The following is a 25,065-nucleotide window of genomic DNA, read 5'->3' as shown; positions in this document are numbered from 1 at the left end:
TGACGTCCATAATTTTTCCCTCCATTTTTCACCATCTTCGCCCAAGCCATTCTGCCATTCGACGTTCCACCGTTTTCACCGTACGACGTTGTTGAGGTTATTCGGCATTGCATCAACTTCCATACGACAACCATTGTTTGGCTGAGTTTCATATTATTTTTCACTTCCAAAATTAGCTTCTGCTACAAGTAGAAACTAATTTTAAGAGACGTTTAGTTCATAGATTAAAATCATAAGATTAGAACTATTTTCGATTTACGTGTATTTTGTGTGTGAAAAAACACTGTAGCGAACCATGAATTATTATTCGAATCGGGGTACGAATCCCCCAACCAAACAACCCCTTAGTGTTTGATAAATTTTCTCAAAAGTATTTTTTGAAGAGTCTACAGCTAAAATCAGAAATAGCTCAAAGGCAACTACAGCTAAAATTAAATATCAATATAATCTTATAATTCTAATATTATTATCTATTATAATGTATTAGACACGTTATGATTATATAATATATTAATTATAATATATTTGTTTAATATAATATAATAAATATTATATTATATTATGTTTTATAATATTGTAATTATATTAACTATTTTAATAATATTATTATATTTTATATCATAATTATATAATATATTATTTAATAATAATTTTATTTTATTATATTAAATATTACAATAAATATAAATTATATATATTATATTATAGTATAATATAATATCGTCGTAATTTTTAACTATCCACAGTAATTCAATCTCATAATTTACCAAACGCTATTACATTAATTTTAGAACCAGTACAGCTACTATAATTATAGTTTACCAAATACTTAGTTATTTTTTGTAATAACTGCATTTTCTTTCAGCACAGGTAAAAGTAATTTTCTTAACATCTACAACAATACCAAATTAAGCCTTTGTCATATCATATGCACAATTGCTGCCATACCTCATTTTTAGTTTTGGCACAAAGTGCGTTTAGAACTCATTCTAAAATGATTTTATTTTTTGTATGAAAATGGAAATGAAAACGTTTTCAATCTAAGACATAAATCATTTTTGAAAATGTGTTTGATAGTTTTATCAAGAGATTATTTTCAGTATAAAAAAACTTATGAATGTCTCTCTCTATTTGCACAAGAGATGAGAAAATAAAAACAAAAAAATGAAAAATGATTAAAAGTCATTTTTCATTTCTCTCATATTTTATACTAAACTAAAAAATCGTTTTCATTTTCGTTTTTAATCTTTAATTGTGACAAACGTCATTTTAAAATTATTTTCATTTTTTTCTCTAAAAAAATATAAAAAATAAAAATAAGAACAATTCCAAATACCGCAAAAAGGTCCCTCTTTTCTCCATACAACACACCAATGCAAAGGCCATACACATGTTGCTTTTCAGGGTCAGAACCACGTAAGAAGACTTTGATTAAAAATTTGAAATCAAACATACACTAAAATTAAGAATAACTCACAGAAACATTTATTTCATTTTATTCCGCAGCATAAAATCCAACATACTCCACAGCATAACAGAAAGAATCAAATATTTAACAAGAGGTCCTCAAGCAAAAACAAAAGGAGGAACATTCCCCTAGAATCTGGATTATATAATGTGTCAAATAAAATTTAGATATAGTTGTGTATATATATGCCCTCTAGTAATCTACAGAAATTGGCCATTAACAATAAATCCTCTTTTTCTTCTCTTATGATAGAGAGATGGACATTAGAATCTACGGCCGCCTCCGATGACCTCACCAAAGAAAAATCTTAGTTTAATTTTAAGCCTGCAGAAAGCTGGCATACTTGGCACCCAGGAAAAGCCTCTGGATGCAAAGAAGCGCATTTTTCGTAACCTCGGCGTTCTCGTGGTTCATCAGTTTCATCACCCGTTCCTTTGCCTTGAGGTCCGTCACTATGACTCGGCCCGCAGGATGGTGCTGAATGAACTGCGATAGATCGAAGCAAGCAACGGCCAGAGCTCTCGGATCGCTCGATGTGTCCAAAATAGTGAGTAACACCCTCAGAATCTGCCAACACAAGGTCACCAACTATTAGTCTTTTTCCAAGCCTCAAGTTTCTCTAGGACAATTTCGTTGTCCGAGAAGACATAAGAGAAACGTGGAACTGAGAGAAAGAGAGAGACACCTGAAAATCATTCTCTTCAAAATTGGTAGCATTCTCACGCCAGAATGCAGGATCTTTGTGCATGGGAGACCAGTCAAGATGGGCAAGGAGGACTTCCTGCTTGTATTTGTCAAAGGAGCGCAATTTTTTGATGTTGTCTTTCAGGCCATCTTCTAGTTGGTTCAGGGCCTCCAATAGATCCTATCAAAATTTTCAAATCAACTAGAAGGTCAATAAAAATATAAATAAATAAATAATATATGCATCTTATAATTTAAGAAGCAAGAACAAGTTACGAAATTCTCGATCTCTCACCTCATCACTCCATGCTTGTGCTTTCAAACTCTGAACAATTTGTGGCAGTCCAAGGTCTACCATTTGCGCACCAAAGGTCCCTTTGGAGAGCAAGTTCCTAAGGGTCAAGACAACAACTCTAACAACCTACCACCAAATTGTCATTACAAATTACTAACGTGAAACAGAACAATAAGATAACAGGCACGGTGCCAAAGTCAAGGTTGAAATCTGCAATGCAGTGACGTGCAAGTATCCGCCAACTATTACAAAACATAACTAACAATACCACAGGAAAGATAACAAAAATTCTGAATACTACCTGATTCATCAAATGCATGACCATACACAACTTCGTGAGGACAGAATGGTTATATTATAAAAATAATTGACATGAAAGCAGACTTAATGTACCTTTTCCTTTGTGGAACTCTTGACAACTTCTATGAGTCGAGGAACAGTTCTAGAAGTAGCCAAGTACTCTATCGCAGGTTCATAGTAGGATAAGAGCCACACACAGAGGCAGGTTTCATAAAGAAGCTGTTTCAAAGTAAAATTGTGGTTATTTTCATTTTTTATTTTTAAAAAAGAGAAGAAAAGAAATGTTACTTGAAGATATATTTATATAAGCGTAAAAAACCAAAGTGGAATCTAGGAATAATTGTTCCAGAATTCGGACGTAAAAAAATTGGGAGTAAAAATGAACGGAACTCAGTGGCCATCCATTTGGTCGTCATTGTTACCTGGATAGACTGTTGGGTGGATGCTGGAGAAATCAAGGGAACAAGCAACTTAACTCCATCTGCTTGAACAAAAGACGATCTAACCACAGGTTCCTTGAGTAAAGTTGCAAGGCAATTGATGGCAGTTGGGATGCCGCGACTAGGATGGGAAGGCTTCTTCAGCTGCAGATGAAATTTATCATCAGGGCCACAGCAGGAGGTTGGTGTTGGGGTTGCAGTATGATTAATATGTATCATATATGCAGAAACCGGAAAAATTCTAATTGGATGAATTAAAGGGCAGCCAAACATGTACTTTTATCATAAATCAATGTTTGGCTATTATTTTCCCATTGAACATGTAGCTCTAGACCAATACAAATTCCAACAGTTTGGCAACCGTCCAAAAATTACTGAAACATTTTATTTGTTGGAATCACCACACACGAGAATACAACATAAGGCACCAGACATGTTCAAAGCTCTAAGAATAACACAGAGCTGAAAGCATACCTGTGCACAAAGCCATTCTACCAATCCTTCTTTCAACACATCGTCAACAGTAGTAATTTTTCTCTTTGAATTTGACGCTTCCCCATTTGCAATATTGCCATCCTGGGATTTTGGCCTTGCACTGTATTAACATAAAGGGAAAAGAATACAGATTTAGAAAATAAAAGAAACTGCTTTTGCCTAGTTCCAAGAAATATCCACTTTGTAAAGAAAATCTGTCATGGTTAAAGTACCTCACTATCGAAGCAAGTATCTTACAACTCTTCTCTTGTATGAACCAATTACCTTTCCAGAGCAACCTGAAAATTGACAAAATCACTGAATGATTTTGAATACTCAACAAACTCAATCATGACTACGAGTAGGAATAAATGGTAAATAACTAACAAATCGAATCAAAACACCGATACATAAATTTCAATACATGTGTTTCAGGTTGGAATGGGTAAGATAAAGTGACTCAAACATTGGCAGAAGAAATGAGCACCATATTTGAGAATTAAACAAACAGGTACAATGGAAACGCTCCTTAGAAAAATAAAATTATATGTAGTTAATTCAAGTCACAAAAATATATATACCTTAAGAAAGGCTCATAAGTATCCTCACCAGCAAGCGACTTATCATGGAATAATCTAGCTCTTTTCGGGTTTGCTACAAAATAGATAATCAACGGGTAAGCTTATTGGTGAAATATTTTATTAGAAGGCCAGAAAAACTTATAAGTACCTGCAAGCATTTCATCAATCAATGCCAGTATGTATTCGACAGTTTCTTCCTTAAAGATGTCACGTAAGATGCTAACAAAAACCCGAACATAGGCTGGACCATTCTGCCACCATCAAAACCACTAGTTAATATCACGGTAAAATACATGAAAAGAAACTACTGTTGCACAGCCGATTTCAGGAGTATTTATTAACTAAGAATATGGCGAAGCACAATGAAAAACAACCAGAGAGGAAAGCCATAAATTTTCAACCTTGAGAAGACAGTAGATACAAATAAAAAATGATGGTCAGATCAGAACTCAGAAAAAGAGAGAGAGAGAGAGAGGTTACGTCATCCAACAATTGAGCCCTGTAACTCTCCGATCTGTTGTCGTAGCGCCTTAGCAGCTGAAGGCATGTCCCAGTGATGAGCTTAGTAGTCATGTATGTCTCCCATGGGATGTCCCTCTTCAGAACCTTAAATATGGAAATAATAATAATAATAATTATCCCTTAAAATGTAAGAACTAAGAGTCAGCTTAGTTTTGAATGGCATTAGAATTTTTATGGGCATAAATCTCTTAATCCTCAAGTAACTCGTTACCCAAAATCAAATCCTTCTCTATCTCTTTTTCTTTTGCTTTTTTTCCCCCTTCTCAATTGACAATTGAAAACAACATAATCCATCTCAATGAATATTCTTCCCTCTTCTCGAAAATAATAAAAAAATACAATATAATAAGAATAAAGAAGAAGAAGAAGAAGAAGAAGAAAAGATCTTTGTTAAACCTAATTATCAAGAAGACTTTGAACTACAACATGATCTGTAATAAGTTGGTAATGTCAGTAAAACTACGAAATTGAAGTTAGAGGAAACGCGAAAGAAAATTAGATTAAAAAAAAAGGAAATATAAAACAGTTAAGAGGAGAACCTGTTCGGTGGTGAGTTCAGCGTGGTCCATTGAAGAGGAAATCTGAATACCTTAGCTCCTCTGTAGCAGATCAACAAAATATCAGATCAAAGCAAAGTCGTGAAATTCATTCCATAGAATAGAATGCAATAAGAGGAAATTGTTGGAATAAAAGGCTTACCCCTGTTTGTCTGCGCCTGTGAAAGATGGAAATGGCGGAGATGGATCGATCGACAAACTGTGTGAGAATAATAGAATAGAGAATAGAACAAGGCCAAGGGAGAGAGGGGAGTTAAGAGTAGTACATTGCCACAAGGATTCTTCTTCTAACTCCCAATCATTCTCAGACACGTGTCAAAACATTCGTTTCTTTTTTTATTTAATATAATAAATTGGCAAAATATCATTTTGTTTTGATAAAATCAAAACAATTCAGATCTACCTCTCATCACAAGGGAAAAAAAAAACAGTTTTAATAAAAGAATTCAAAATAGCCCTTTTGTTATTCTCTGACTCAAAAATGACATTAGGGTAAAAATAACTCGTTTTTTTTTAATGAACAGTACCTCACTGAGATTTTCAAACAGTGTTCAAGATTGAAAAAATGTTAAATTACAGGATATCTTAAATGATATTTTTCACTTAGTAAATAATGTCTTCCTTTGAATTTCATTATTTAGAGAAAAAAAAAAAAAAGAAGTGGAGATAATATGGTGTATGACCGAAATAAATTGATAAAGTCATTATGAGCAGCATTGATAAGAGGAGATTTTTGATAAGAGGTGTTTAGATGGGTGATAGTTGTGACCTTATAATAATAGTCCACGAGAAGGATTAAAGCCGTATTCAAGTATATTAAACGCAAATTGATCAATAAACAAGAGCTTTGGTAGAATGTCAGGAAATTAAAAAGTGTTTTGATATTGAGAAGAATTAGTTCACACCTCATTAGACTATTATCAACACAAATCGCAGAAGAAATCCGGCCAGTTTATCATCTGTAACTTGGCACACTACCATGACATTGATAGTGTTTTTTGAAGGGCACATGAAAATAGTGAGTGTTGTTAATAGTTGACACTTAGAGGATGTTTAGTAGAGAGATTCGTTCCCTGATTCGAATCATAATTTATGGTTCACTACAGTATTTTTTCTCATAAAAAATTCATGTAAATAAAAAATGGTTCAAATCACATGGTTTGAATCCTCTAATCAAACGATAACTATTATAGTGACGTAATGGATTAAAATAAAAAATGAGATTTAAAAAAGGACAAATACGTGATAAACTAAAAACTTTCGAGCGATTTGGGCTTGCTGTTGGGTTGGGCCAATGAAATGAGAGCAACAAGTGAAGCGCGAAATGGGAACTCGGAAGAAGAAGAAACCCAACACCAGACACTCACAGGGTGGGAGATTCATTCAAGCACTCAAAAGAGATAAGGTCATGAGGCCGAGTCTTCAAGCTTCCTAGAGAGAGAGTCAAGAACAACTCAGAGAAGAGAGAGAGAGAGAGAGAGAGAGAGAGGGAGAGGGAGAGGCGGTGTGAGTTTAGTTTTCTTGGTGTTGGTGGTGGATGAGGAAGCCAAGCCACCACTCAGACTCCATCTCAATCCCTCACGACTTGACCTGACAATTGACATTCACATCCACAACAACATAAATACAGAATACTTCATCATCATTATGTCTCTCTCTCTTCTTCTTCCTCCTCCTCCTATTTCTTCCTTTTCTCCCTCTCCTTCTCACAACAGATTTCCCTCCACCAATACCATTACCAATACCAATACCAATACTTGTTCTTCTTGTTGTTCGTTTAGCTTTTGTTTTTCCACAAGGACCCCTCGTCCATTAGGGAGGCTGCCCAGGCTCTCCTTCGCTGCCCACTGCTTCAGAGCTGACGATGAAACCACCAGCGACGACGACAACGACGAGGAGCAACAACAGCAACAACAACAACAACAATTTCCCACAAGTAAACAATACGACACCTCCCATGCCACTTTCCTCTTGCCCGACAGATTCGATGTTTTGGGCCTTGGACAAGCCATGGTATGTATTGCTATCTGACTTTTTCTTCAATTGCTCACAGTTAATTATTATTATTAGCGAAATCAGATTATCGTATGATTATTTTAAAACGGGGGGATGGGGGCGGGTTTGATTTAGGTGGACTTTTCTGGGACGGTTGATGACAAGTTCTTGGAGAAACTGGGATTAGAGAAGGGAACGAGGAAGGTGGTGAATCACGAAGAGAGAGGCAGAGTTTTGAGGGCAATGGATGGCTGTAGCTACAAAGCAGCAGCTGGTGGATCCCTTTCTAATAGTCTGGTTGCCTTAGCGAGGCTTGGCATTTCTCCCGTTGGAGGCCCTCCTTTGAATGTTGCCATGGCCGGCAGTGTTGGCAGTGACCCCTTGGGTGGCTTCTACAGGTGGAAATTAGAATACTCCGTTCTCTTTTCCTATAATACAACCAGAACTAGTTTTTCCAATTGTTTCCTTTGACATTAACAAAACCCACTTTTTTATTTCTTATAGGGCAAAATTGCGGCGTGCAAATGTTCACTTTCTTTCTGCACCAATCAAGGATGGCACCACAGGGACAGTTATTGTTCTCACTACCCCAGATGCCCACCGTACTATGTTGGCCTATCAGGTTAATTATATTTACCAATTTTTACTTGTGGATTGCATTTGCATTTTTTTTTTCTTTCTATTTTTGGTGTCAAACTTTCTGTTCTGCAAATAATTATCTTCTTGTACTTAAAACATTCCATAATATCCACACAGTCTAACACGCTATTTTAGAGGAATTTCAAAAAGAGTCTTCCGAATTATTAGTGCTTATCCATGCTACGCTTGTGCATTAATTTTCTGATACCACCATTAAACTTTTGCGGGGAGATTTCTGCTGGTGAAACTCACTCGAGATTCAAGAACGAGCTTTATAATTAGTTGCAAATTTAATTTGATCGAATGTTGTACATGAAACAGAGAGAAGAACATTTTTAATAAATGTCTCTCAAAGTCATAATTTTTCTTGCACTTCAAATTTGGTACAGAGATTACATTCTGGGAAACATGTCCTCGTTTACACTTCTTATGATATGCGGATCAAATGAGTTCTTGATGTATGTTCTTTACGTTGCTAGGGTACATCATCAACCATTAACTTCGATCCATGCCTTTCTAGCATGATTTCAAGCACAAAGATACTTGTAGTTGAAGGGTATTTATTTGAGCTTCCTGATACGATTGAAACAATAAAAAAAGCATGTGAGGAAGCGTGCCGGAGCGGTTCCCTTGTCGCCGTCACAGCATCCGACGTCTCCTGCATTGAGAGACACTATGATGAATTCTGGTACGCTCTTCTTGTTCCTTCATTTACATATGAAATTTGAGCATAGATATGTATGAAAAGTTTGAATGTACCATGAGATGAGAGCATTCTCATTTCTCTTTTTCATGTTACACTCAGCTTTAGGCTTTGTTTGGTGTTTGTGTGTGAGAGAGAGAGCTATAGGAAGAAAAGAGAGGTAAGTGGAAAGGAAGAGATAACCTTTTTCCTTATTGTGTTTAGTATGGATTTCCTCTTTTAATCTCCCTATGTTGAAAAAAATTGGGGATCCTTGAAGGATTCAAAATCACTAACTCAATCAAAACAACCACAAAACTCAAAATTGTTCTACTAATCCTCTCCCTCCTTCCACTTTTCTTTCCCACCAAAACAAGCTCTTTATTTAGTAATATGAGCCACATCTTTTTCATTCATATATGGCTATGCTCAGGGAAATTGTTGGCAACTACGCGGACGTCGTGTTTGCAAACAGCGATGAAGCTCGAGCTCTATGTGATTTTTCTCCAAAGGAAAGTCCCATTGCAGTGACAAGGTATCTAAGCCACTTCGTTCCCTTAGTCTCAGTTACTGATGGACCAAGAGGGTCTTACATTGGTGTTAAAGGAGAAGCTGTATATGTCCCGCCTTCTCCATGTGTACCGATCGACACTTGTGGTGCCGGCGACGCTTATGCATCCGGGATATTGTATGGTATCTTGCGAGGCGTGTCTGATCTGAAAGGAATGGGTACATTAGCGGCTAGAATAGCGGCCACTGTTGTTGGGCAACAGGGTACTCGACTTAGAGTTCAGGATGCAGTAAAGTTGGCAGAATCCTTTGCATTCCATCTTGATAGTTCCAGTGTTCAGTCAGATGTAGGTTCAGATCATATATCCAGCTTCTAATCAGGTGCAGCTTAGATCCTTTTTGGCTGATTGTCAAACCCAAAAAGGAAAATCTCTTCAGTACATGCATTTATTTGACAATTCTATGGTAGGATATTAAAAAATACCCTACAGTGCTAAGCAGTATTGGACTGTCAGATTCACGTCGTACTTATACAAGAACAAAACTTAATGAAAATTTGACACTGCAAAACTGCGTACTACCGGTAGGGTAAATTTTTTGCTATGCTACCTTGTCATAGAATTATCGGAATTTATTATGTGTTCATATGTTTGTACACGACATTGTAAATTGAACAATTCTTTTGATGGCAAAAACAGAAAGAACAAATTAATGAAAGTTCATGGCAGTAATTTGATTTGCCAATTTGTGAGTCTTTTCTCATAGCTATCATCTCGTATGTCTGGTGTCTGGTCTCTCGAAGAGGCACCAGTAGTCTTGAATCTTTATTCTTTTCTTTATTGATTATTGATAGATGTATTTATGTAACCACAATTGTAATGGTCAACTAGTTGACACGTTTACAAGCTTATGGTCTTTTATATATATGGCCCCAACGGTATAGCATAAAAAAAAAAAAAAAAAAAAAAAAAAAAAAAAGGCCCTGATGTGGACTTTATCAATGTCGTGCATTGTGATCAAGACTCCAAAACTCTGTAGCAAAGATAAAAGGGGCGTTTAGGCCGTGTTTGGCAGGGGAAAATTAAAAGGAAGAAAAGGTGTGTGATGGAATCCTTGTAATTTTTGAAATGATCATAGTAAAAGTCTCATTTATTTCATCTATTCGAGTTTTTAATTTTAAAATTTCTACAGTTAAAAATTTTTAGAAAATACCAGATCGTAACTTTTTTTATTATAATTAAAAGTTCTTAAAAAATATCGTATCTTAACTTAAATTCGCAGAGGGAATAAAACCTTAAAAAACTCTAGGGAGGTTTCCGCTTTGCCCAAATCCTTGCAAATATTAGCGTTAAGTTTTAAAATTCATTAACTAGTATTCTCCCACCAATTCCTTTCTTTCACTTTTTTTATTTTTTATTTTCTAATCAAACAAGAGCTTTAGCTCACATACTATATAATGTTAGAAAATTAAAATGTCAAACACTCCATGATGTCTATCTGATGGAACTCTCAGCATTCAGGAAAGGAAAAAAAATGAATAGTTTGGTGATAATGGTTGACCAAACTCGAAAGAAAAAAAAAAAAACACTTTATTCAAAATGGAAAGCGTAAGATCCTCACCTTGTGCAAGTATTAATGCAGCAGCAGATAAAAAGAGGGAGAGGACTGAGGAGAGAGCATCATCAGCATGTGGAGGATGGATATGCACAATCTAATCTAATCTAAACATGTGTAGAAGAGCAGAAACAACTAAAGTAGTAACAAAGTGACATCATGGCTTAGGCAAAGTTTCATTGAAAAGGGTGGACCCCCCTAACCCTATCCATAAACTGCCCCAAATGCTCGCTGTAGCTGCTACGGGTGGAGCAAGTGTTAGTGGACCCGACACCAACACAAACACAATTAATACAATCGTATTATTCAGCAGTACTAATACTTAAGTCCTACAGCATCCATATTCCATGGATCCCATTCACATCTTTCTCCTTTTAACGTCCCAATATTGCAGTCCCAGTGCGTCCCACTCAACTCTTTTCCCTCTCAACTGATTGATTGGCCATGCACCTAAGTGTATCACTACTGTAACAACATCAACACTGGTGAAGCCATAAAAAAATTCCTATGCCAAATGTATACAAGACTTATTTCATTATTATTATATGGAAAAAAAACAAAGGCGTGTTTTATTTGAGATTTAAAAATCATTTAAAAAAAAAAAAAAAAAAAAGAAAGAAAAAATCAATAACTTCCCAGAGACAGTGTGTAACAATACCTCGTTACTGACACTACTTCCATATGCTATGCCCAAACGCAATTAAGCGTCTTCCCCCTGTCCTAACAACAACTTCAGAACGGGAAGGGATATATATATATACACGCGCGCGCGCGCGCATAAACATAAAAGCATGAGATCCGCTTGGATGTTGAGAGCCACCACTCACCGTATTAGATTTTCTTATAACCCAATGGGAATCCGATTCCCTTTTCTTTTTCTAGACTAGAAAACAAAAAATTACATGAGAAGAAATAAATAGTTTGGAATCTTACACAAGTTGCGTTATAATTATATTGATTCATTCAGTTATTTTCCTGCAAAGCTTTTTCATCCATATTCACTTTGCATCTTCTCTAAGAATATTAACGACTTATATATATATATCTGCACATTGGCGAGAATATTATAAGAAAACCAAGATAAGAAAAATAATAGTATACGAAATGTATGCAGCATAATGTAACATTAGATTAGATTAGATATCAACGTCAACGGTCTTTTTCTATTGTCATAATGGTTGTTTTGTTCAACAAAGTACAACGCAAAAGATGGGTGGTGCATTCAATCCAAATCCATATATACAAATATAATATTTTAATTGACGGGGGTTACTACGGAAGAATTATTGAAGAATTATTGAAGCTAATGGGACACGTGGCGTCTGATTAATCTAAGACAGTGACCGCAATTATTTGAAGCCTTACGATCTCAATCCCATTACAGAATTGAGTATCTTTCCTTCCTTCTCACGTTGCAAATGCAATTCCCACCTTTTCTATTCTTTGTTTTGATCACAAATTCCACGCGTATGTATGCCTCTTATTTCTCCTCCTACTACCTTCCAAGCTAAAACATTTTAACTTTGACTTCACATTCCATCTTAATTCTAATTTAATTTGATTCTTTTTTTAACGATGTTTTACACATTTTTATCATTTTCACGATACTGTGGCCCTTAGTCTTTATTCCTACATTGTATTCATATTCTTTCTTTTTTTTTTTTAAATGAGAATAAAAGGATTGAGAATGCAGCAAATTTACACCAATTAAATGTAGGTGGGAATGAACAGATTGTATAACCATTGGATAAGAAGAAGATCATAATTCATAGCAATTGGCGATACACAAGCATGAAGCATCAACACGTTCCGAGTACCAAAAGGAAGCTCCATTCTATGAATACAATGAGTTTGATTTTGCTACACAGCCAAGTTTTATTCAGCAACAATTTTACAGGGGGGAGTTCTAGCTTGTATACACAACAGTATGTACAATAATTAGCATCAAACACACCTATTATTACACAACTATATATATATATATGTATATATGTATATGTTGTAGTAAATACTTGCTCAATTTGTATAACTTATCCATTACATTATATATATATATATATATTTACAGGAAAGAAAAGAAAATAAAAGAAAAAGAGTATACTGTATATTGTCGTCCATTTTGCTATAAAAGAGAAAAGGTAGGAATGGTTTTCCAGCACCGGCCTCAAAGGATGGGAACAGGGCTCAGGTGTGGAAAAGTGAAAACCCTCTCTTTCTGTATATATGTTTAATGTGAGAGTGGGACTATCTCTTGTTATAAAGCCACAACATATGATTTTTTATATTGTTAATAATTAGTACCTTGGAATTAGAAGTGAAGAATAAGTGAACTCATTGGAGCTCTGTGGGGGACTCCCTTTCTTCTCTTGGCCGTTCTGTAAGTGGTGGCGGTCGGCGGCGGCGTCGACGGCGTAAAGCTCTGAATCATTGCGTTCTTAGAATTAGAATAAGAACTAGGATTGTTGCAGTTGGTGATGTTGCTGCTGGCCGATTCTTCGCCATCGGAACCACCCTCGGCCATCTTGGCTCGCATTTTGTTCATCCAAAAGTTCTTTGATGTCCCCACAATCTAATCAAAGCACACAATCCAACAAATTTAACTGAATGAACAATATTGAAAGAAAAAAAAAAGAAGAAGAAGATATAATTTGAATAGTAGTAAAGAAAAGAGTAGACCGTCCGACCGACCTTGCAACCGAGAGAGCAGAAAGAGAAGGAATCGAGGAGATTGCGATGGCAGACGAGGCAGGTGTTGGTGACGCCCTTGCCAGGGCGAGGCTGAGGCCGTTCGTTCAGGAAAACAATTCGTGCGCTGTTGATTATGTAGGTCTGAACTCCGGTTATGTCGACGTAATATTTCTGAATCTCGGAGACTCTAATGACGTCATGGTAAGATGACCTTCGAATCTGAAGGGTGCGATGGTGAGGATGAGAATTAGAGAGGCAGAGAGAGCAGAGAGGGCCGTTGATGCAATCCAAGCAGAACATGTTGCATGACTCGGCGTGTCTCTTGCATTGCCCGAAGAATTGTGTTTTCAGAAGTGGTCTCAGCCACGCCGGCCACTTCATTTCTTCTCCTTCTTCTTCTTCTTCTTCTTCTTCCTTTTCCTCTTGATGATCAGGACCTCCTCCTCCCTAAGAAAGCATACAATAACAATTATATCACTCAAAAAAAAAAAAAAAACAAACAACAAAACTCATTCAATATACATACATAATTAGCTATAAGAAAAGACTTGTGTAGATAATTAACCATGATTCTTCTGCTTTTAGGTTTGATTTCTCTCACGGTGGGTTCTTGATCATCCATGCCCCCCAAGTTGTTCTCTTTTTTTATTTGCTTTGGTAATTGTGTGGTGTTGGTTGCTTGCTAGACTTTTAAAGAGAGAGAGAGAAGGTGGACTACTTTTTTGTTTTTATAATTTATGTTTGGTTTTTGTGTTCGGAATGGTGGGTGGTCGTAGCAACTAGCAAGTGCTTGTCTTTGGGGGGGGGGGCTTAAAAGTCTAAACCCGACCCTCCCTCCGAACCTCAACCGGATAATTAATAGATACGTCTCTTTTAAGCAACCACTTGTTTGTATTATTGTTACTATTATAATATATTACTATTATTTATATATGTGTAAATTACTCATTTAGTACCTGCGAGTATTTTAAAACTATGATGATTTTTTTTTTTGTTTTAAATCGATCAGCGAACAAAAGTGTTAATTAAAAAAAGCCCATGAGACACTTGGAAGATGAAAGGAGGGACACACATGATACTAAAGAAGAAGGGAGCAGAATCAGCCATAAAAGAGAGAGAGGAAGAGTACAAAGGGCCAGGTGTTGGAGTTGCCATTTGTTGGATAAACTCACAGTGGTGAGGTGGCCTTACTTGTGGAATTTTGGCGCGCCGCATCCTTTGCCTACCCACAAATGATGATTTTAGGCTCGTTGTTTTGTAACCAAACTCAAAAAAATTTAAATTTGAGTTACAGTTTTATTTAAGTTTATGTTCTTTTATAAGATTTAAATTTAAATTTGAGTTTAAATTTAAGTTTGAACTCAAGTTTGGGGTTAAATTTGAGTTCAAATTTTCCCTTCAACTCGAGTTTCTAAACTCAAACTCAAGTTAATGAATAATATTTTTTCTATTCTTAAAAATGTCATAATTTTTTCGTTTTATTTATGATACAGAGGTTGGTAAAGGATGGACCTTTAAGTTCTTTAAAGGTTGAGTCCTTACCCCAATGTGAATCTTGTTTGGAGGGCAAAATGACCAAAAGACCATTTGGGTCTAAAGGCAATAGGGCTGAAGATGTTCTTGAACTTGTGCACAGTGATGTTTGTGGTCCCATGAACATCAAGGCAAGAGGAGGGTATGAGTATTACGTCACTTTTATCGACGATTACTCAAGATATGGTTATGTGTACCTATTGCGCCACAAAAGTGAAACTTTTGATAAATTCAAGGAGTTTCGGACTGAGGTGGAAAAGCAACTGGGTAAACCTATAAAGGCACTTCGATCCGATCGAGGTGGAGAATATCTCTCTGATGAGTTCACCGGATACTTATTAGAGAATGAGTTCACCGGATAATTTTTTCTATGCATTCACAATGAAAAGATGAATAAAACCCTACCTATATACCCTATTAAAAGTTTTTATCACCATTGAGTTTTTATTAAAATACTATCTAAATACAAATTTAAGTTTTGGTTCACCCAAACACAAACTCAAAGGTCACGTTTAGTTCGCTGATTCGAGTTTTTAATTCAAGTTGAGATGTGACTTTATGTTAGAGCTTTTTACTGTGATAAAAAAGTTAGATGTGACTGATTCTGAGAGCTTTTTACTATAGCAAAACTCGAATTCTAAACTCGAATCAGCGAAATAAACGAGATTGTGCTACACCTGCGGTGTGCAATGAATCTTTTTTTTTTTTTCCTAAAGCGAATCTACTTACTTTTGTTGCACTTTCTCATTTTTGGTCATTTTCAGCGGCGTATAATTATTAGGAGGGGAAAAAGCCAACGCGTTCAGTACACGGATGATGATGCAAAAACACACATGGGTTTTCAAAAAATAAAAAATAATAAAAAAAGGCGCCTGCACAGGAAAAAAGGTTTGGAAGAATTGCATCTACTAAACTGCCTTTGGAGTTGAATATCAACTATGATATGCTTATAATAACATGATCAAAGGGGGCAGAATGTAATGACAATAAGTTTGTAAGTGGGTTGCTTGGGCTATGCATGCATAAGCATTGATTCGAAGAGAAAGCCCACAAAGTTGGCCCAGAAATGAGTTAGTTTATAGCGAGAAGTGGTTTGGAAAGCCCATTACGAGTGGGCTTTTGAAGGCCCGTGAGCAAGCAGCAGTGCGAGTGCGACAACAATAATGGCATCTGTGACTCCCGTGATTCTTGCATTTAATTCTACGTCAGATAATCCTGTTAAAAAAAAAGAGAGAGAGAGAGAAAAATTCTACATAAGAATTGGTTTGATTTTGTTGTTGTGTTTGGCTTTGGTTGTACTTGTTTGGGGTTATCTTTTTACTTCTTGTAGAGTGCCGCCTGCAGGTAAATAATTTGGAAGGAGGCTGCCTAAAGTGGCCATCAATCAGCCTCAAGAGACGCAGTTCGATTAAACTAAAAAATTTGTGTGCATATCATGGGCATATAACGATCAGAGCACCTTTTAAAAATTCCAACTAAAATCGCGTTGTTTCTTTCTTTTTTTTTTTTTTTTTTTTTTTTTTTTTTTTTTTTTTTTTTTTTCTGTAATCAATCAACGTCCCAACCATCCAAATTCCAAATGCATGACTTCAGCCTTTGCCGGTGAATCCTAAACTAATATCAGATCATCAGCAGTGCTCTAAAAAGTGAAAAAAAAAAAGTTTCAGTTTTTGTGGCTTTGCCAATTTCGATACTTAAATATTTGGGGCAATCGGACGATTTTTTATGCATTTATTCGTAGTCGAAGATTTGGCTTTTTTAAGTTGTAATTAATAATTATTGTTTAGATACATCATATACACTTACAATTATTGGGTGTTTTTTTTCTTTTTTTACGCTGAAAATACTTGCACTTATTGTTGTTGTATAAGCTTTTATTTTTTTTAATTTTATTTGAAAATTAAAAAAAGAAAACAACCCGAAAAAAGGGGAAAGGTGATAAAAGAGAGGAAGAAAAGTAGCAGCTATAAATAAATAGAAAAGGCGCTGTTCGCTCGTGGCCGGACCAAGAGGACCAAGGCAAAGCTACTTCCTCTTTCTCTCTTGAAAAAAAAAAAAAAAAAAAAAAAAAAAAAAAAAAAAAAAAGCAAAAGAAAAATGGTAGGAGTAGACCTAGGACGAGGGAAAATGGAAATGGAAGAGGAGGAGGAGGAAGTGAGAAATTATTATATATTCACGTACGGAACGCTGAAGAAAGGTTTCTCGAACCACTCCCTGATGGAGGACCTCATCGCCACCGGAGACGCCGTCTTCCTCGGCAACTACCGCACGTCCCTCAATTACCCCCTTGTCTGCGGGCCCTACCGCGTTCCCTTCCTCCTCAAGCTCCCCGGCTCCGGCCACCACCGCGTCCTCGGCGAGCTCTACTCCGTCTCCGCCGCCGCCCTCTCCCGCCTCGATTTCCTCGAGGGCACCTCCAAAGGCCACTACCAAAGGCTTCCCATCTCCGTCGAAAATCCTAATAATAATGGCGGTAAAAGGGCAGCGGAGGCTTACTTCGCTCACAGCAGCTTCGCCATGGAGCTTTGGAACAAGGACGGAAGGAAAGGCTTCCCTTCCTACTCCAAAGAGGTGGCCACTGGCTACGTCCCCCGCAAAGACAGGCCTCACCATCTCACCTTTCTCGACCACATTCATTCCTTTCTCCATTCATCATCATACTAGTATTCTATATTAATTTCTTATTATTATGTGTACTAGTATTGCTAATGCAAATGCTAATGGTGATGGTTCTGATATCTCTTGAACTGAAATTCTGAATCATTTATATCAATCATAAATCAAGGCATTCACTCTCTGCTATCTCTCTTCCTGCTCTAATGCTAAAAAAAATGTACAATTACAATTTACTTACAACACTCGGACCTTATTTATCCATTTGCTCATGATCAGCTTCTTCCTTGAGCTGCTCTGTCCTGCCATTTGATATAAACATAAATTGCGTATGTGTTGGTTGTTTTATATATAAAACACTTCTTCTTTCATTTGTGGAATAAAAACTTTGCCTTTACTTTAATTAACATTACCATACTGGTGTGTGACTAATACCGAGCCCGTTGCACGTCAATATCATTCCTTTAAACCTCGCAAGATATTCCTGCAATTTTCATCCCATATTTCTTAAAAACACTACATATGATTCAATTACCCAATAACATGTTAATTGATAAGCAAAAAAAAAAAAAAAAAGTTCATACCCTTATGGTATACTTATCAATCTCGTAGATACCGGTAAAATCGTAGTCAAGTCTCCTAGCAGGATCACTCAACACTGCACCAGAAATGATGAAATGAAAAAGAAGTTTCTCAAGGAACGCACCAGCAATAACAATGGACGTTTTTAACAAGATGATTTTAACTTTCATGTTTATCTTCTAGAAGGTACTCAATATATACTACCAGCCCAGCAACATGTCCATTAATTCACCGCGCGTTTAAAAACATTAGCAGTCCAGGCAGGTGTTTACTAACTCAACACACAATCAACGACCTTCAACTTATAACTTGAATTGAACAAATCACTTGTTTCAACCTTCCCGGAGCTTAATAGAAGATATTGAGGACAATAAACTGGTTTGTTTTCTTCTAAATTCTAAATCCTGCAAGTACCAAGAATGGTGGAAGAAGTTAGACCTGTACTTTCCAGCCATTAGAATTACCTTTGTAAGCTTCACTGATCTCTTGAAACTTTGCCGTAGCGGCGCTGTCACCCTTGTGCTTATCAGGATGCCACTTCTATTGATAGCCAATTACCGAAATTACAAAGATTTCCTCAACATCACACCCATTTGTGATAAGAAGTTAGAGAAAACATAAAACATCATTTGCAAAAGTTATGTAAAACCACCAGCGAATATAAAGCGTACAGAAAATAGATGAATGACTAACCAGCGCCAGCCTCCTGTAATTTAATCTGATATTCTCATCAGTTGCATCATAAGCAACCTCCAAAACTTTGTAGTAATCCTTGAACCAATTCAAAAGTCCCTCATTAGACTTCCTTGTATTACATTAAACAATCAGAACGAAATCTACATTCTTAACGTGTAGGAAACAATGTGTGCAAATTTGCAATGTGTAAGCGTGGCTTGCAAGCCGGTTTTGCAAGTGTCTCATGGGTTTGAAACACAATACACCTTTGATTTTGAATCTCAATCAATCACCTCATCTAACAAACTCTAAACCGAGACGACCACTGGAACAAGTATCAACAGCTGGCGTACAAGTTTATTATGGAGTACAACATAGATTGTTGCATTATACACCATTGTAAGATCATAAACTATGATTCCACTAAAGCTTCGTTCGCATAGTATCAGAAGCACTGACTCTGCATTAGGCTTAAGAAAGAAATGAAGAATTAAACCACAGAAAAGTGAACAATATAGGCAGCAAATCCAGTTCTTTAAGTCGATTGAGTTACTATAAGTAGCGAAGCAAAAAGAGGCGACATTGGCTTTCACTCCATTTAACCAATTACCAATGCCATTGCCCAAAAAAAAGAAAAAAAAAAAAAAAAACCAGCATAACAGCAATAAACAATGATCAATGAGATAAGAAGCCACTCAAATGAACACAATTCTATAGCCACAAGTCACCCCCCACCACCCAAAAAAAATGACTTTTTCTAATCTCGGGTTCCTTTTCTATTTACAATTACAAAGTTCCATGTATCTTGGCCAGTTTCTTCATTAATAATGGAAAATGTTTATATAATAACGTTTCTCAGCTAACCCAAAAGAGGAAAATAGAAAAGAAAGTGAAATCCTTAAAATCCAAGAGCAGACAACTCTTGAGCAGAATTCAGAACGAACCCAGTTCGCCAATAATTAAAAAAAAAAAGAAAAAAAGAAAAAGATTGAATTTTTGTTGTGGGCACCTTGTTGGGGGAATTGGCGCTGCCTTCTTCCTCAGCCATCAGCTACTCAAAAAGTTCATATATTTATGAAGGTGAATCATAATCAATACTGGGTTTCTTGAAGCAGATGCTGAATATGTGTTAAAAAAAGGAAAAAATCTAAGGATATCTATCTCGAATTTTGAAAGACTGTTGATGAAATTAACAATAAATTACCGAGGAAAAAAAAAAAAAGGAACTGTTGGGTCTCTTTTTGTTGGAGAAAGAAGATTTGGGCCCCACAATCTAGATTGGGTCCCTTTACTGGAAAAGTGTAGATTGGGCCATGCGGAGTCTTCCTTCCCAATATCCCATTTTTGAGCTCTGGGAGTCTCTCCCGTATAACCTAGAAAAATAAAACTATTGATAATTTTGTTTTCTTCGATTGTTAAATTTATATTAAAAATTATTTATTCTGTATATTTTTTTTAATTTAAATTAAATTTAAAAGTAAAAAAATTAATCATGCCGGAGAAACTTCCCTTTAAATAGAGAAAATAGATGTTTTATATTTATAATATGTATTTTTTAGGGAGACCAACCGAGAACTTCCACAACCGAATTGAGGCAAATAAGTTACAAAGGTATAATTTTTCATGTTATGTATTTAGTCAATATAGTGCTTTTATCAAATGCTAATGGTAGTTAACTACTTGTAGTATGCCCAAAGTGGAAAATTGATGGCTTGGTTGGGCTTTTAAACAAAGAACATATACTGGGCTTTGGATACCTGTGTGGTAAAAACCAACCAATTACCTACGTTGTTACATCTGATTACCAGGTAGTATAATGTAAAAGTACAACTAACATTGCATTAGATTATTTAGTTTAACATTTTATGAAACCAATCAACGTATTAAATTATAAGGATACGACATACATAACTTAATAAAATAAATATAGAGCTTATTCAATACAATACATATACATATACTACCAAACAAACATGGTAGGTAGTTAGGATGTACCGTAATTATTTATGGTACGCAAAAGTCTAGAATGGCCGGGTGGGCGTAGACTTCAATGTTTGACATTGACTTATCCGATGGAGAGCGCTAGATTTTGGATGATATCTCATCTCAGATCTAAATGAAATGATTAGGGCTGGTAATATGGGTCACGACGACACGATTTAAAAGTGACACAAATTTTACGGGTTAAAATTGAGAAAAAAGATGTTCGGATTAGAATTAGATCGACTTGAAATTGACACGAAAAACACTGGTTAATTTTGAGTTGGACTCGCCTAACCCGAACACGACACGAAACTCGTAAAAAATTAAAAAATACATATATTTTTCATTACATATTTTAAATTTTATTATGAACTTGCGATATCATGATAGTTATACTCAAAATCTTATACTATTATTTGCTTAATTTTAATGGATGTTATTGTAATTTAATGTGTTATGAATTTTAAGTTATTTCTAATATGTAAAAAACTAAATAAAAGTATACAATTTTCGTGTCAATTTCGGATTCACGGGTCAATTTCGTGTCACGGGTGTCAACTTGTAAATTGGTCGTGTCGTGTTCGTGTTGTGGTTTTTAAAAAATTTCGTGTCACGGATCGTGTTCGGGTTGACTGCAAATTTAAAAAAAAAATGATCAAAACATGACACGAACACGGCACGTGACACGAATTGTCACCCCTAATGATAGTTTATTATCTCTTAAATTAAATAAAAGTAAAAGTCTATTTCGATAGCTAAATCACAAAATTTATAAATTAATGCATTCGGCACCGTCTGTCTGTCTATGTTTTAGTCCAATCCCATTTTATACAACTATATATATATATATATATATATAATGTATCCAGTTTGAGAACAAAGTGACTCTGTGTTGCAATTTGTGTGAGTGAACAACAAATTAAAAAGCTGAGGCCAATTATAATGTCAAGCCACACCTCACAAATCCTAACATGCAAAGGTATGTTCTGTGTTCCTATTCATCTTTGTCATTGTTTCTGCTCAAAGAAAATGATACAATTAATCTAACTACTCTTTCTTTCTTTCTTTTTCTTAAACTTTTTGGAGTGGAGCTCTTATTTGTGAAAAACACGTGTGTGTGTATATATATATATATTAGAGTTCACGAAGAGCTAATGGCAATCTGTTATTGTTATTATTATTATTATTCTTCATTTGGGTTTTTGGGATAATGTATGAAGGCGTGGTGTGCTGGGGAATGGGAGAGGAAGGGAAGGTGGAAGAAATACAAGTGGAACCACCCAAACGGTGGGAAGTTAGAGTTAAGATGCTCTATGCCAGTATCTGCCACACTGATCACGTCTTGTGCACCAAAGGATTCCCTCTTGTCAGTCAGTTTTCATGATTACCTTATTTGTAATTCTCTCAATCAATCTCCTTATCATATTCATATCCTATTATATCTGTCACCAAGTGATTACTTATTATAATATATATGTGGTGATTTCTTGTATTTCATCATCGTGTTGATCTGCAGCCTCTTTTTCCTCGAGTCCCAGGCCACGAGGGGATAGGGTAAGCTCCACATTTATATATATATATATATATATATATATATATATATGAGTATTGTTAATTGTTAATTGGTAAATTTTTCCTTCTTAATGAAGTTGAATAATGCGCAGCGTGGTGGAGAGCATCGGCGAGGAAGTAACGGATCTAAGAGAAGGAGATGTGGTGATCCCAACCATGGTGGCGGAATGCGGGGACTGCGAGAACTGTGCGTCAGGGAGTACAAACTTGTGCCTCAAGTATCCAATGGACGTGAGTGGCTTAATGCTTGACGGGACCTCAAGAATGTCTGTCAAAGGCCAAACGTTGTACCATACATTTTCATGCTCGACTTGGTCCGAGTACATGGTTGTAAATGTTAACTATGTCCTAAAAGTCGACCCTGCCTCTTTACAACTTCCCCTTCTTAGTTTTCTCTCTTGTGGCTTCTCAACTGGTTTTGGAGCTCCTTGGAAAGAGGCTATGGTTCAAACTGGGTCTTCCGTCGCCGTCATTGGTCTCGGTGCTGTTGGTTTAGGGGTGCGCTTTCGTTTTACTTTTTAGGATTTAAGCTTAGTTTAGAACTATGGACCACTACTTTTACTTGGAGCACAAGCAAAAAAATACATTGGTGTCTCTCTGCTTTTTTTGTGAACTTTTACCACGCATATAGTTATATCATTTTTGGTATAAAGTGCTTTAACAGGTTTACTCTAAGTTATATCTTCTCATTTCTTTCATTTTGATCACCAAAGTTTACAATCAATCACTTGTACAAGCAGTTGAGGGATCAAGGATGCGGGGAGCGAGTAAGATCATTGGCATTGACAAGAACATGAAGAGAAAGGGAAAAGGAGAAGCATTTGGAATGACTGATTTCATAAATCCTGTTGATGAGTCTGATAAATCTGTTTCACAGCTAATCAAAGATTTGACTGGTGGAGTGGGTGTGGATTATTGCTTCGAGTGCACAGGCGTCCCCAACTTCACCAATGAAGCCCTTGAAGACACTAAATTAGTATGCTTACACCTCTACCTATCTTTTTCATATTTGTTATTACTAATGATAACAACCCAAAAAAAAAAATATAATATATATTTTGCAAGTTTCTTCTTTATCTGTGATATTTTCTTCTGGTCAGGGCAAAGGAAAAGCAATAGCAATTGGATTGTCATATGTAACAACCCTGCAAATCAACCATCTTGCACTTCTGTGTGGCAGAACCTTGAAGGGTTTCATTTTTGGAGGGCTCAAAACCAAAACTGACCTTTCCATTGTGATTGAAAAATGTAAAACTAAGGTGAATTACCAACATATATTTTTTAAACCCCATAAAATTATCTTCATTAGCTCCAATTTGATGGAACATATATGCTTGTTATTAGAAATTATTTAGAAAGTACGATGACAATTAACTATTTATAGAAAGCACGCCTAGTTCACGGAATAATTTCTCATGTATGTCATTTTGTGTGTGCATATAATACATATGGATCTGCCTTTGTGTCTCAAATGTATGCGATTTGAAATGCATTCTGAGAATCCATCAAAACAGATGAGGATTTTGAAATCCTTTTTGGTTTATTTGTTTTTTGTTTGTTTGTTTGTTTTTTTTTTTTTATTCCGAGCAGGAAATCCAGCTTGATGAACTTTTGACTCATGAAGTTCAACTGTCAGATATTGGCAGAGCATTTCAACTGCTGGAGCAAGAAGATTGTGTAAAGGTTCTTATAAAGATTTAGTTTTAAGTTGGTTACGACATAGATATTATGTAATGTAATAAGAACGGCCATCTTTGGTTTGCCTCAAAAGGATGTCATTTCCAACTTTTATCAAAGTTCGATTGAGTGAACGAACAATCTCATATATATATATCAGGTGTGATTCTTTTTGGTAATTCACCCCATAAAGAGCCTACAAACACACGGAATAAGAAAACATCAAAAGCCAATTTCCCTTGTGTTAAAAAGAAAACATCCTTTCAGTTTCGGAGAAAAAAAGAAGAAAATATCCCTTTTATGAAACCGGACTTTTTCATTCATTGAGAAATTCTTGGTCATCTCTAGTATTTTAGATATCCTGAATAACCAGGAGGAAATTGTCAATAAGTATAATAAAATGGAAATTAAACCAATGATTGTGCGTGCTTATCTGTGCAAAAGATTTCCGAACTGATATGAAATATACTTGGCAAATGAAGTAATAAAGGACACAATCCCATCAACAAATGCACTGCTAGAAGCCAGAGATGTATAGCAACTGTCAATATATAATCCAAAATTCAAAACAAGTTATGGCAGGTTCAACTATACTTGACTACTAGACCAAGTACTGAAAAACAAAATTAAGGCAAGACCACTTAGTTACATATCCGTGTATGAATATCTTTGGGGTCTTTTACCGCTTTAGATTCCGTCGGCACCAAAAGCATGCAGAAACCTTGTCTAGCAAATCACATGGTAGCCTCTACTTCGGGATCAGTTTCGACAGGCACTGTAGGGGAATTGTTTCCACCTCTCAGACGGGAAGACACATTGTCGATTGCTGAATTGAGCTGGCTAATTTTTTCATTTAACGTCTGCCTGGTTCTCTGCTTTCCATAAAACAATGGAAAATCAACCGTTAATTGAGAGCAGAATTGTATATTAGACCAACAAAGACTATCACATTCAAACTAGCTCACTTCTACGAATATATAT

At 35.9% G+C, this 25,065-nt stretch overlaps 7 protein-coding genes across 8 annotated transcripts in view; 3 read left to right on the top strand and 4 right to left on the bottom strand.

The window, feature by feature from the left end:
* Positions 1-1,572: 1,572 nt before the first annotated feature.
* Positions 1,573-5,549, bottom strand: LOC21402594 (V-type proton ATPase subunit H). The gene is made up of 12 exons (XM_010089154.2): positions 5,464-5,549; positions 5,304-5,363; positions 4,723-4,848; positions 4,391-4,493; positions 4,243-4,315; positions 3,895-3,960; positions 3,662-3,782; positions 3,170-3,331; positions 2,841-2,966; positions 2,448-2,573; positions 2,154-2,333; positions 1,573-2,035 (listed from the first exon to the last, which is right to left on the bottom strand). Exons 2-12 carry the CDS (start codon positions 5,331-5,333, stop codon positions 1,787-1,789), a joined length of 1,362 nt encoding a protein of 453 aa, XP_010087456.1. The 5' UTR covers positions 5,334-5,363; positions 5,464-5,549; the 3' UTR covers positions 1,573-1,786.
* A 1,156-nt stretch (positions 5,550-6,705) lies between these two features.
* On the top strand, positions 6,706-10,110 carry LOC21402593 (uncharacterized sugar kinase slr0537). Its single transcript, XM_024165277.1, has 5 exons — positions 6,706-7,334; positions 7,452-7,714; positions 7,821-7,938; positions 8,435-8,643; positions 9,071-10,110. The coding sequence occupies exons 1-5, from the start codon at positions 6,969-6,971 to the stop codon at positions 9,522-9,524; spliced, it is 1,410 nt and encodes a 469-aa protein (XP_024021045.1). The 5' UTR covers positions 6,706-6,968; the 3' UTR covers positions 9,525-10,110.
* Positions 10,111-12,499: 2,389 nt separating this feature from the next.
* On the bottom strand, positions 12,500-14,252 carry LOC21402592. 2 transcript variants are annotated; one of them, XM_024165236.1, is made up of 3 exons: positions 13,976-14,252; positions 13,450-13,896; positions 12,500-13,330 (listed from the first exon to the last, which is right to left on the bottom strand). In XM_024165236.1, the coding sequence occupies exons 1-3, from the start codon at positions 14,069-14,071 to the stop codon at positions 13,070-13,072; spliced, it is 804 nt and encodes a 267-aa protein (XP_024021004.1). In that variant the 5' UTR covers positions 14,072-14,252; the 3' UTR covers positions 12,500-13,069. The 2 variants fall into 2 exon arrangements, with proteins under 2 accessions (XP_024021004.1, XP_010087454.1); XM_010089152.2 differs by having other exon boundaries at positions 14,015-14,250.
* Positions 14,253-16,970: 2,718 nt separating this feature from the next.
* Positions 16,971-17,788, top strand: LOC21402591 (putative gamma-glutamylcyclotransferase At3g02910). The gene has a single exon (XM_010089151.2). It carries the CDS (start codon positions 17,080-17,082, stop codon positions 17,644-17,646), a length of 567 nt encoding a protein of 188 aa, XP_010087453.1. The 5' UTR covers positions 16,971-17,079; the 3' UTR covers positions 17,647-17,788.
* A 42-nt stretch (positions 17,789-17,830) lies between these two features.
* LOC112091504 (dnAJ-like protein slr0093) lies at positions 17,831-20,153 on the bottom strand. The gene is made up of 6 exons (XM_024165364.1): positions 19,862-20,153; positions 18,871-18,948; positions 18,642-18,717; positions 18,180-18,253; positions 18,009-18,079; positions 17,831-17,897 (listed from the first exon to the last, which is right to left on the bottom strand). The coding sequence occupies exons 1-6, from the start codon at positions 19,898-19,900 to the stop codon at positions 17,849-17,851; spliced, it is 387 nt and encodes a 128-aa protein (XP_024021132.1). The 5' UTR covers positions 19,901-20,153; the 3' UTR covers positions 17,831-17,848.
* Positions 20,154-21,777: 1,624 nt separating this feature from the next.
* On the top strand, positions 21,778-24,150 carry LOC112091578 (alcohol dehydrogenase-like 1). Its single transcript, XM_024165602.1, has 7 exons — positions 21,778-21,814; positions 22,056-22,201; positions 22,352-22,389; positions 22,500-22,909; positions 23,148-23,383; positions 23,508-23,666; positions 23,998-24,150. Exons 1-7 carry the CDS (start codon positions 21,778-21,780, stop codon positions 24,106-24,108), a joined length of 1,137 nt encoding a protein of 378 aa, XP_024021370.1. The 3' UTR covers positions 24,109-24,150.
* A 373-nt stretch (positions 24,151-24,523) lies between these two features.
* Positions 24,524-25,065, bottom strand: part of LOC112091421 — a 5,868-nt gene continuing 5,326 nt past the window's right edge. The window contains exon 4 of the mRNA XM_024165066.1: positions 24,524-25,026. Within this exon, the coding sequence (XP_024020834.1) occupies positions 24,819-25,026 (208 nt within the window). The 3' untranslated portion in view covers positions 24,524-24,818. The remainder of the gene's footprint in view (positions 25,027-25,065) is intronic.

The sequence above is a fragment of the Morus notabilis genome, unplaced genomic scaffold, assembly GCF_000414095.1.
Source record: "Morus notabilis unplaced genomic scaffold, ASM41409v2 Scaffold201, whole genome shotgun sequence".
Taxonomy (NCBI): Eukaryota; Viridiplantae; Streptophyta; class Magnoliopsida; order Rosales; family Moraceae; genus Morus; species Morus notabilis.
Note: the sequence above shows the minus strand (reverse complement) of the source record. Positions and strands in the feature narration are given on the sequence as shown.

What these genes read in the sequence shown, in the direction of transcription:
- LOC112091578 (XM_024165602.1), top strand. Translation starts at nt 21,778, where the DNA reads ATGTCAAGCCACACCTCACAAATCCTAACATGCAAAG. An exon ending in CCAGGCCACGAGGGGATAGG is followed by an intron (nt 22,390 to 22,499) that starts GTAAGCTCCACA and finishes AATAATGCGCAG; the next exon opens with CGTGGTGGAGAGCATCGGCG. An exon ending in TGCTGTTGGTTTAGGGGTGC is followed by an intron (nt 22,910 to 23,147) that starts GCTTTCGTTTTA and finishes TTGTACAAGCAG; the next exon opens with TTGAGGGATCAAGGATGCGG.
- LOC21402594 (XM_010089154.2), bottom strand. Translation starts at nt 5,333, where the DNA reads ATGGACCACGCTGAACTCACCACCGAACAG. An exon ending in ACTTATGAGCCTTTCTTAAG is followed by an intron (nt 3,961 to 4,242) that starts GTATATATATTT and finishes GTCAATTTTCAG; the next exon opens with GTTGCTCTGGAAAGGTAATT. An exon ending in AGAGTTCCACAAAGGAAAAG is followed by an intron (nt 2,574 to 2,840) that starts GTACATTAAGTC and finishes ATTTGGTGGTAG; the next exon opens with GTTGTTAGAGTTGTTGTCTT.
- LOC21402591 (XM_010089151.2), top strand. Translation starts at nt 17,080, where the DNA reads ATGGTAGGAGTAGACCTAGGACGAGGGAAAATGGAAATGGAAGAGGAG.
- LOC21402592 (XM_024165236.1), bottom strand. Translation starts at nt 14,071, where the DNA reads ATGGATGATCAAGAACCCACCGTGAGAGAAATCAAACCTAAAAGCAGA. An exon ending in CTTTTCTTATAGCTAATTAT is followed by an intron (nt 13,897 to 13,975) that starts GTATGTATATTG and finishes ATGCTTTCTTAG; the next exon opens with GGAGGAGGAGGTCCTGATCA. An exon ending in TCTGCTCTCTCGGTTGCAAG is followed by an intron (nt 13,331 to 13,449) that starts GTCGGTCGGACG and finishes TGCTTTGATTAG; the next exon opens with ATTGTGGGGACATCAAAGAA.
- LOC21402593 (XM_024165277.1), top strand. Translation starts at nt 6,969, where the DNA reads ATGTCTCTCTCTCTTCTTCTTCCTCCTCCTCCTATTTCTTCCTTTTCT. An exon ending in TGGGCCTTGGACAAGCCATG is followed by an intron (nt 7,335 to 7,451) that starts GTATGTATTGCT and finishes GGTTTGATTTAG; the next exon opens with GTGGACTTTTCTGGGACGGT. An exon ending in CCCTTGGGTGGCTTCTACAG is followed by an intron (nt 7,715 to 7,820) that starts GTGGAAATTAGA and finishes TATTTCTTATAG; the next exon opens with GGCAAAATTGCGGCGTGCAA.
- LOC112091504 (XM_024165364.1), bottom strand. Translation starts at nt 19,900, where the DNA reads ATGGCTGAGGAAGAAGGCAGCGCCAATTCCCCCAACAAG. An exon ending in ATTACAGGAGGCTGGCGCTG is followed by an intron (nt 18,718 to 18,870) that starts GTTAGTCATTCA and finishes GGCTATCAATAG; the next exon opens with AAGTGGCATCCTGATAAGCA. An exon ending in ATTAGTCACACACCAGTATG is followed by an intron (nt 17,898 to 18,008) that starts GTAATGTTAATT and finishes ATCAAATGGCAG; the next exon opens with GACAGAGCAGCTCAAGGAAG.